Genomic DNA, 10,471 nt, shown 5'->3' on the forward strand with positions numbered 1-10,471 from the left:
GCAGAAGAATGCACACCCATGGAAGAATAAAATCAAGATAAAATGACTCGCATCAGATGAACCTTGACAGAAGAATATAGTGGATGTGATATGCATGATTTCTAGTGTCCATAGCTAACAGGTTGAATTAAGAGCATTAGAGTGATGATGTTTCATGAGCACGCACTACTTGATGAAGTATTTTTAAATATAAATACAACAAGGTGGTGATCAAATTGGTAGGAGAATATGAAGCCATTTCATTTTTCAAGTGAAGTTTTTCTTCTGTGAGGGGAATGATGTTTAAGCAAGCTCGTAAATAGAATTGTAATATACTATGTGATATTGGATGGATTTTTTCTCTTATATGTGAGTATGTCTACTGCCAGAGGGGATGTGAAAGTGGGGAGGATTTCCAGAGGGGGCGTGAAAGCCTTTTCTTATGAAGAAAGGCCATGCATGGCACAACCTCTATGTCTACTTTGTCACTAGATGGCAGGAGGTTCTGAGAGAGATCCCACAGAGGAATGAAAAAGGAACATGTCTGCGTAGGGAGTGGCAGCAATCCATCCATGTAGTTTCATGGAAGTTGCGACCCCTCCCCAGCATATTATGTTTCCCCTATATCACCTCCTCCCACTTTCTCTAATCCTGGGCACAAAGGTTGAAGCTCCTCCTCTAGTTTAGAGGTGTCTTTTCTTCTTGCAGGGACCCTGTTTCGTTTCCTAGAAGGGAAATGCTCAATAAGACAGAAGCGCAATATCTCACACTCCATCTGAAGGTGTCAGGGTGATAACGACATGGCTCAAAAGGTTTTGCCCCTACTAATTTTTAGTTAAGAACGATGATTCACAGGTGCCAGCACATGGATATGCAAACATTTTTGTAATAGGATTGCATACGGCCTTTTAGGGATAATTGTTAAGAATGAATTTGGTGTTGACATGTGTCTTCTAGTCAGAAGCTTGTTGCTCCCTTTATTTTATAAAAAGGGAAATCATGGCCAGAAAAAAGAGTTCATTTTTTTTGGAAATGTATTGCAGGTTCAGTTTTCTTGTTCCTTGGGTTTTTTCTAGTTTGTTTCTAGTAGCGAGTCTAGGAGAAGCAAACAAGCTGTAAAATCTTTTACAGAGAAAATAAAGAAATGTTTTAGTATCAAATTCTATTTAGGTTCTTGAAGGAGTTATATGTAAATTTTATCTTGTGACAAAGATAACATTTTGTTTAAAGAAAAACAAAATTCTGACTCTTTTCTCTCCATTGCATGATCCTATCAATTTTAAAATAAAATAAATCAAGGGTTTATTTCATTTAGTGCATTGTTATGATGTATGTAGCTTTTTGATTATACTTCGACCCAAGGGGTCAATTAAATTGCAAAAATAGAGTTGCAAAATGATAGGGCTTGTGCAAGGATTTTAGATAAGTAATTTTGGGTTGGAATCACAAATGAGATATATTGTAAGGCAGTATCATCTTGTATTTTGTGTTATCAGATCAAATTTTGTCACATTTTCAGGTTTATGTTTTATATCACTCTGGTGCCCAATGGAGTAAGGCACTAATCAATTCTTGTAACTGGTTTTGTTTATCAGCTTTGTTTTTCTTTTAACTGATGATTCTCTACAAATCTCTTAAATATTAGAATATCATTTATTAAGTTCTATGTATTTTCTGAAAGTTGTCCTGCCCATCTCATACTCCAGCTTAAGGTTGAGGATCACTGAAGGACTCGCCATCCTTGAGCATTCTCCCTTTCTTTTGAGTCCTTTTATGAGATTATCTTCTTTGTTTCATGTATAATTTGTGAGTGTGGCATAAAAATCACAAATTGGCATAGGGATCACCCTCCCTAGTTTTGCAGAGCCTAAAGTACAAAAGGATCTTGCATCCTTGTTATACTTGGACCAAGACTGACGGATATTGATAGTTGGAAGTGGCTTTCCATAGATATTTGGAGGAATCAGCTTGGTCTCTACCCTGTGGCAGTGTAAACCCGTTCATTTTTGGGAACCAACATGATGATAGACCATGATTTTCCAAGGTTCATCCCCACTCATCACTCCAATGATCCATTTTTCCAATAAACAATAACCTCGAGTCTTAGGATAAAAAATCCCTAGCCCACCCTTATTTTTTGGTTGTATACAAAGGAACCAAGATAAATATGTAAAACCTGATTTGCCATCACAATTTCACTACAATATGAATTATTGCAGAATCTTATAAAGCTCTTCATAACCTTTGTTAGATGACATCAAACAAGAGGAATAGTAAACAGGGGAGGCCAAAAAGATTTTGTTAGCAACTTGAAGTTTAATAGAAAGTGATAAATATTTATTTTCCCAATTAAAGATCTTGTTTTTTTAGTTTAACTATAAACCAACTCCACATATCTGACAGAGAAACTCCTAAACCAAAAGGTATATCCAAAACTATAAACCAACTCCACATATCTAATAGAGAAAATCCTAAACCAAAAGGTATATCCAAATATTAATTAATTTCTCCATGTCTAATTAGTTTTCATTGTTTGGGGATCCAAGATGGAATCAGATTAGAAATGATCATTAGGAACTCTATTTTGTGATGAGCAAGATTAGAACCTAAAACTAAACTGTAAAGATTTAAGACTTGCATGGCATTAGCAATTTTAGTTTTAGAGTTTTGAATGAATAGAAGACTGTCATCAACAAAGTGTTAATTGATAACTGTTCAATTATTCAGAATATGAATGACCTTAATAAGATTCACTTGATTAAATTTTTGCAATAGATAACCCAAAGCATTTGCAACAAGCACATATAGGAAGGGTGAACAATTTTATGCCTTTTGATCATGGACTCTTCCAACTTAAAAATATTTAAGCTTATTATGAATATAATGTCTTATAAAGAACCTTATTTGTACAATTATTGTTGATATGTGATTTGACCTAATTAATCCAATATGATATATTTTAATATTTTTTTTGAGATTTGACATGATTGTTTGTAAAAGAATTTTATTTTTTATTTTGTAATGCACATAAAGGTTGTGAATAAAATAAAATAACTTAAAATATGTAAAATTTAAAAATATATAAAAAATACAAGAACTCTACTTAATATTTGGTAATTAGTATAAGAGCTAATTCTTATGTTTGAGGTGACAATTAAACTATATGTAAATCAAAACCTATGCATTCAAGTGAATATTTATTATTAAAATCGCACTTAAAAATAACAAATAATTTAAAAAAAAAAAATAAAAAAAATTTGATGGTTGAGCTATTTTTCCTTTGTAAAATGCCCAACACAAGGTTTCCATTAACCTAACAATCCATAAAACATGTTCTCAATTGAAATCTTGCAACTTTACAAATAAATAAAAAATATATATCAATTCTTCATTTTACACCATAGATATTTTTAAAAGAAATTTGGTTAAATTTTCATTTTACTATTCACAAAACAATGAAAAGGGAAATGTCAAATAGATTCAAGCAACTTTTCTTCCATAAAATATCTCATATGCATAAGTTGATTTTATTCATAGAAAATCAATTTTGGATGGTGTGATAATTGCTCAAGAAGTGCTTCATTTGCTACAACACACTAAGAGGCAAGGAATTTTTATCAAATTGGACATTAGAAACGAATATGATAAAGTGGATTGCTGGTTTCTTTTCAAATAATTGGAAGCCTTTGCATTCAATAAAATGTGGCTGATTGGATCTTCAAGTGCATGGCCACTCACGTAGATTCTCTGTACTAATAAATGGTTCTTCAAAGGGGTTCTTTGAATCTTGAAGAGGACTAAGTCAAGCAAACCCATTTCTTGCCCTTCCTATTCATCATTATGGTTGAAGCTTTAGAGATAACCTTGTGACGAGCATCCTCCTATGGATGTCTAGAGGGCAACAAGGTCTCCAACAACATTATGATGGTCTTCCATCAACAATTTATAAATGATATAATTCTTTTTGGTGCCACAAGGAAAAATGTGGCTATTTAGATCAAGAGCATCCTAAAACCTTTATTATAAATCCTTTGAGTAGGAGGCCAAAAATGTAAAAAATGACCTTCTTTTTACACTAATAAGGTTAGAGCTTGAGGTAATTAAGTTTTGAATTTTAAAGTTGGACACTTGCCTTGCACCTACCTTGGTCTCTTCTTAGCAAATGGTCTTAAGAAAACTATAGGACCCTCTTAGGGAAAAGGTGTCAAAAAGGTTGGCCTTATGGAAACAAAAGGTGGTTTTCATGGGATAGGAGATTTACAATGTTGAAGGCGGTGTGTTATAAGTTATCCCCATTTATCTGTTGTCATTTCTAGATTTGCCTATTGGGCTGAATAATAAATTGAATCGAAAAATGAAGAATTCTTTTGGCAATGTAGAGAGGATAAAGATAAGGTGGCCCTTATTGCTTGGGATAAGGTGTATAGAGGTAAAAGGGATGGGGAACTAGGTATCAAGATTCAATCCATCCAAAACAAATCTTTAAGTACAAAACTTGTTTATAGAATATTCAAGGAGCTGAATATTAAACGGGAAAAGATTATTTAGGCCAAGTACTTAGAAGGGAATGGGCATTCTAGCATTTTAGTAACTAACAATGCTCCTCTAGGATAATGTGTATGGAATTTTATGCCAAAATGGAGATCAGTTATCACATATTTTCTCATTTGGGATGTAAATGATGGGAATTTTGCATTGCTTTAGGAGGATTCTTGGATAGGGTATCCAAGTATCAATAAGATTCTACAAGTCAAGCAATTGAGGGCTTACCTCAAACAAATCTAGGGAGAACATGTGAGGGACTATGTGAACAAGTTATGATGGAGGATTTGGCTTCAGGGTGGTCATGGAAGGATTTGAGCTCCTTAAATTTTACCAGTGGATGAAGTGGAATGAGTTTCTTCAGTCCTTAGAGGGAGAAACTTAGTCTCCAAGACTGGGTGAGATGTAATATTATGTAAGTGATCAAAGAGTGACCAATACAATGCCCAAGATGGTTATAGGTTGTTGGTGAAAACTGAAGAGCAGGATAAAATAGATATTACCATATATAATTTGTGAAAGATTAAGTTGTGTTTGTCCAAGGTTGGAACTTTCACTTGGATTTTCATTCAAAAGAAAGTTCTAAAATGATAAAATTTAAGGACGATGAGCTTCATCCATCAATCAAGGTGTGATTTGTGCAAGAACAATAAGCAATCCGTTGGATCATCTCTTATTGGAATGCCTTTTTTTCCCACGACTTTTGGTATTGATTGTGCACCAAATTAGGATTGATGAATTTTCTTTCAAACACCTTACTAAGCCTCTTCAAGTAATGGTCTATTCTTTACAAGTTTGCAACTTTCCCACATCCCTAGACTATCACATCATCAATTATAATATTGGATCTGTGGAAATAAATAAATCATAAGATATTTCAAGTTAAAGAGATGAAATTGGCCTCTTTTCAAAACAAGGTAGAGGTTGCCATAGTAGAGGTGACCAGCCATAGGATTTTTCATTGGATTAGGGGGATTTCATATTTCACAGCTTCAGATGCGACAAATCAAGTTTAATTGGTTTGGTCTTCATATTCCTCTTGTAAAAGAGGCAAGTGGAAAGAACTATCAAAGTTTGAGGGAAAGGGTAGTTTGGAGAGTACCATGTGTTGAGTGGTATAAGCTAAACTTTGATTGTGTAGCAAGGGAGAATCTTGGCCCCTCAAGTGTGGGATGTGTGATCTCCGAGTGGTATGGTATACAAGTTTACAAAGTGTCAAAGTCATTGCCAGAGGGAAGAAACAATGTGGTCGAGTTTTTATCTTTGATCTATGGATTACACCTCTATAGGGAGTTGAGAGTGAAAAAGTTAGAAATTGAATGTGATTCCAACTTAGTGATTAATGTAATCAGGAGAGGGAAGAGTCAGAGATGGAAGTTATAGGCTTTTTTAGAGGTGGTGTTGGTGTCTCTACATGTAAATTTAGAGAATACATAGAAAATGATGTGTATAGGGAAGCAAATGGAATTCTTGGTTCACTAGCCAATGATGGGGTGGAATCATAATCCTTCTCTCCATAGTTGTGATGGTAAGAAACTACACTCCCAAGGGTTATTGTATTTGTGTGTAGAGTGGGCAAAGTTCATATGGAAGGTTGTGGCTTTGTATGTGAGTGCTCTTTAATTGGTTTTCCCTAGGTTAGTGGTAGTGGTGGCTCTTTGATGTTACATCTATAGATGCACATTGGACATGACCCTTTGTCCCATGGTTATATATACATAGAAACCTTACTTAGCACTATCTTTTCATTACACAGAGAGAATCTATATCTTTAGTAATGCATATCTAGTAGGGATGGTATGATGGTTTGGATGTTGACCATGTGGAGTCCCTCTAACTCTCTTTTTTGTAGGCAAGCAGTGTTGTCTTTGATTGTTTGTAATTGGTAGCCTTTGTGCTTTTCAAACTGCATTACCATTGTAAATTGTAATATTTTATTTGAGGAATATAATGAATGCAACCTTGGGTTACCATTATGCATAAAAAGAAGCTATTATTTCTCTCAATTCTCCATCCATTTTTTCTTGTAAAAAAATATTCTTAGAAGAAACTCTTTTGTTATTAGAGTGGTATGTTAATTTTGTAACCAAAACTAAGATTATTTGAACATGTTTTATTATTATTAAAATAAATCAAAAGATATTTCAAGTTAAAGAGATGAAATTGGCCTCTTTTCAAAAAAAGGTAGAGGTGACTAGCCATAGGTTTCTTCATTGGATTAGTGGGATTTCATATTTCACAGCTTCAGATGTGACGAATCAAGTTTAATTGGTTTGGTCTTCATATTCCTCTTGTAAAAGAGGCAAGAGGAAAGAACTATCAAAGTTTGAGGGAAAGGGTAGTTTGGAGAGTACCACATGTTGAGTGGTATAAGCTAAACTTTGATTGTGTAGCAAGGGAGAATCTTGGTCCCTAAAGAGTGGGATGTGTGATCTCCAAGTGGTATGGTGTACAAGTCTACAAAGTATCAAAGTCATTGCCAGGGGGAAGAAACAATGTAGTTGAGTTTTTAGCTCTCATCTATGGATTACACCTCTATAGGGAGTTGAGAGTCCAAAAGTTAGAAATTGAATGTAGTTCCAACTTAGTGATTAATGCTACTAGGAGAGGGAAGGCATATAGATGGAAGTTATAGGATTTTTTAGAGGTGGTGTTGGTGTTGCTACATGTAAATTTGGAGAATACATAGAAATTGATGTGTATAGGGAAGCAAATGGAATTCCTAATTCACTAGCCAATGATGGGGTGGAATCATAATCCTTCTCTCCATAGTTGTGATGGTGAGAAACTAGACTCCTAAGGGTTGTTGTATGTGTGTGTAGAGTGGAAAAAGTTCATATGGAAGGTTGTGGCTATGTATGTGAGTGCTCTTTGATTGGTTCTCCCTAGGTTAGTGGTAGTGGTGACTCCTTGATGTTAGGTCTGTAGATGCACATTGGACATGATCCTTTGTCCCATGGTTATATACACATAGAAGCTTTACTTAGCACTATCTCTTCATCAACAAAGATAATTTATATCTTTAGTAATGCATATCTTGTCGGGATGGTATGATGGTTTGGATGTTGACCATGTGGGGTCCCTTTAACTCTCTTTTTTGTAGGCAAGTATTGTTTTCTTTGATTGTTTGTAATTGGCGGCCTCTGTGCTTGTCAATCTGCATTACCATTGTAAATCGTAATATTTTCTTTGAGGAATATAATGAATGCAACCCTGGGTTGCCATTATGCATAAAAAGAAGCTATTATTTCTCTCAATTTTCCATCCATTCTTGAAAAAAATATTCTTAGAAGAAACTCTTTTGTTATTAGAGTGGTATATTAAATTTGTAACCAAAACCAGGATTAGTTGAACATGTTTTGTTATTATTCAATTAATAATCAAAATTTATATTTCTATGTGCTATTATTGAAAAATTGTTATTTATTTATTTTTTACTAAATTAAATTCTTTATTTTCATTACTAAATCTTTGTCAAAATAAACAATGGAAAAGTTCATGACATCTAAGACATTTAGTAGGTATAAGAAAGCATCTATGACAATCTGTAATAAGGTTTCCTTTTTTTGGGTTCAAGTGGTTGTTATTTTCTCCTTTAATGGACCATGTTTGTCCTGTCCTGAAACTTTGAAGAAGATACTTGTAACTCTTGTCCTATTATGATCACTTTATTTACCATTTACATTTTATCAATATCTATCTCTTAATTAATTTTTTTTGATAATTATTCCTAAAAAAACTAAGGACCTTCCTACTCCTTTGTACAATATACTAGATTGAACTAAATGTAATAGAAGTGATATTCAGACCGACCACAATCTTTTTATGACTAAAAAATCTAAAATTTTTATTCCACATATAATATAATATATATAGAGAGAGAGAGATCCACTACTTTTGCCATCTAATTATTTCGTTTATGGTTTTATATTTCAGACTTCAGCGATTTTAGCCACACAAAAATTATAGGGACGACATTTTTCCACCACCTCTTTTATAAAAATGTCTAAATTATAATATATAGAAAGAAAAAATTCTTTATTTTGTCGTGACTCCTAAATTTCAATGCAAGCGTCACTATAAAATTCGACTACGATTTTTCTGTCGTGATCACCCATAGAGAACTTGAATCCCTTTCACCATGACGGAAACGGCCATTTCTGCTGTGCTATGCACTCTGGGCTTTGCGCTTTTCTTGTGGAAAGCTTGCTTCCTCTTTTTGAGGGCCAAGCGCTTCCGTTACATGGCTTCCCTCTCTCCACAACAGGACGCCCTGCGTCTCTATAAGCTCACCAATTTCGTAGAATTCGGTTTTCTCTCAGAAAAAGGTCTCGAATTTGCACTGTTCAAAAGTTTGGCTATCCCTTCCATCTCCATATTATTACATGCCACTAATTTATTATCCCCCACAAATATTCCCAAACGCCACGATGACACCAGAATTCTCATGGAGGAATTTGCTCTCCATCACGTGGACAGCCGCAGGGGCTCTCGTGCGATCCAACGTCTCAACTTCATCCATGGCCACTACAAAATCTCCAACGATGACTACCTGTATACTCTCTCTTTATTCACTGTGGAGCCCATCAGATTTTCAAACAAGTAAGCCTTTATGTGCCCATGACTTTCCTATATATCGTTTTTATTTTATTTTTCTCTTAGATTAGATAAGTATCTATGATGTGGGCAATTGGTATGTTAAATTGCAGGTACGGTTACAGAAAGTTGAGTGAAGGAGAGAAGCAGGCTCAGTTTATGGTGTGGCATGACATTGGAGTACGTATGGGTATTAAAAACATTCCAGAGAGTTTGGAGGAGATGGATCGGTTTAGCAGGCAATATGAAGCCTCGTATATGGTGTACTCCAAGTCGAACAAAGTCGTTGGAGACAACACGGTGGATCTGTTTTTGTCCAAGGTGCCTGCTTTCCTCTGGCCATTGGCTAAACGGGCATTCTATGCTCTGTGTGAGGAGAGGCTATTGGACGCAATGGGTTATCCACGCCAGCCATTCTGGTTCGTCTGGATTGTGGAGAATATTGCCAAATTTTGCTGTGGTACTTTTGTACGTTGGTTTTTACCCCCGAGACCAGTGAATTGGTCGACTGTGAGGATTCCATTGGAGGAAGATGAGGAGGAAGAGGGAGATGAAGATGAAGATGAAAAGGTGTACAAATTGAGATATCATTTGTACAAACCATGGACGTATCCAAATGGGTACAAGATCAGCAAAATGGGAGCTGCACCAGGTGGGCGTATGGGCAAGGTAGCTGAGGGGCTTGTGCTATGCCCAGTTCTTTACACAAAGAAAATTTACTTAAAGGAGGAGGAGGGGGGAAAAGTATGGACAGTCATATTATGGGATTGTAGTTTGTTATATAATCTTTATGTTATAATAAGTAATAAATGAATTGGCTACATGATGAATGTGGAAATAAAGAAGTCTATACTTGTCTAGGTTGTGAAGTCCAGTTTGTTGTGTTTAGTCTTAGTTTGCAAATTCCTCAAATGATTGTTGAGGTTATTGTATTTGTTTATATATATTATTATGTTGAGTTTGTTGTATTTAGTCTTAGTTTCTTGTCAGTTATATTTAAATTGTTGTTGAATTCTTCAACAAAATTATAGTCAGTTGTTGAGGTTATTGTATCTGTTTATATTTATCATTAAGTCAAGTTTGTTGTCTTTAATCTTAATTTGTTATTGGTCATATCTAGTTTGTTGGCAAATTCCTCAACAAAATTATAGCATGACTGTTGAGGTTACTATATCCATTTATGTATCAAAATATGCAATAAGTTATTCAAATATTTCTTCTGTTTTGTTCTCTGCTTTTTAATGTAATAGAACAATGGATGGTAGTTCAAAGGGACTGTAAAGTTGGTGTATATTTGGTGAATCTCACATGTAAAACACATATTATTAAATTTGATTTAGTTGTTTTGTTCTCT

At 34.7% G+C, this 10,471-nt stretch overlaps 1 protein-coding gene across 1 annotated transcript; it reads left to right on the top strand.

Annotated features, from left to right (window-relative positions):
* Nucleotides 1-8,638: 8,638 nt before the first annotated feature.
* LOC131858142 (ER-bound oxygenase mpaB-like) lies at nt 8,639-10,210 on the top strand. Its single transcript, XM_059211192.1, has 2 exons — nt 8,639-9,123; nt 9,231-10,210. Exons 1-2 carry the CDS (start codon nt 8,663-8,665, stop codon nt 9,928-9,930), a joined length of 1,161 nt encoding a protein of 386 aa, XP_059067175.1. The 5' UTR covers nt 8,639-8,662; the 3' UTR covers nt 9,931-10,210.
* The last annotated feature ends 261 nt before the right edge of the window (nt 10,211-10,471 follow it).

Source organism: Cryptomeria japonica, chromosome 9 (assembly GCF_030272615.1).
Source record: "Cryptomeria japonica chromosome 9, Sugi_1.0, whole genome shotgun sequence".
In the NCBI taxonomy this organism is placed as follows: domain Eukaryota; kingdom Viridiplantae; phylum Streptophyta; class Pinopsida; order Cupressales; family Cupressaceae; genus Cryptomeria; species Cryptomeria japonica.

Excerpts from the sequence above, each read along its gene's own strand:
- LOC131858142 (XM_059211192.1), top strand. The coding sequence starts at position 8,663 with ATGACGGAAACGGCCATTTCTGCTGTGCTATGCACTCTGGGCTTTGCG. Across the intron at positions 9,124-9,230 it reads CCCATCAGATTTTCAAACAA|GTACGGTTACAGAAAGTTGA; the intron begins GTAAGCCTTTAT and ends GTTAAATTGCAG.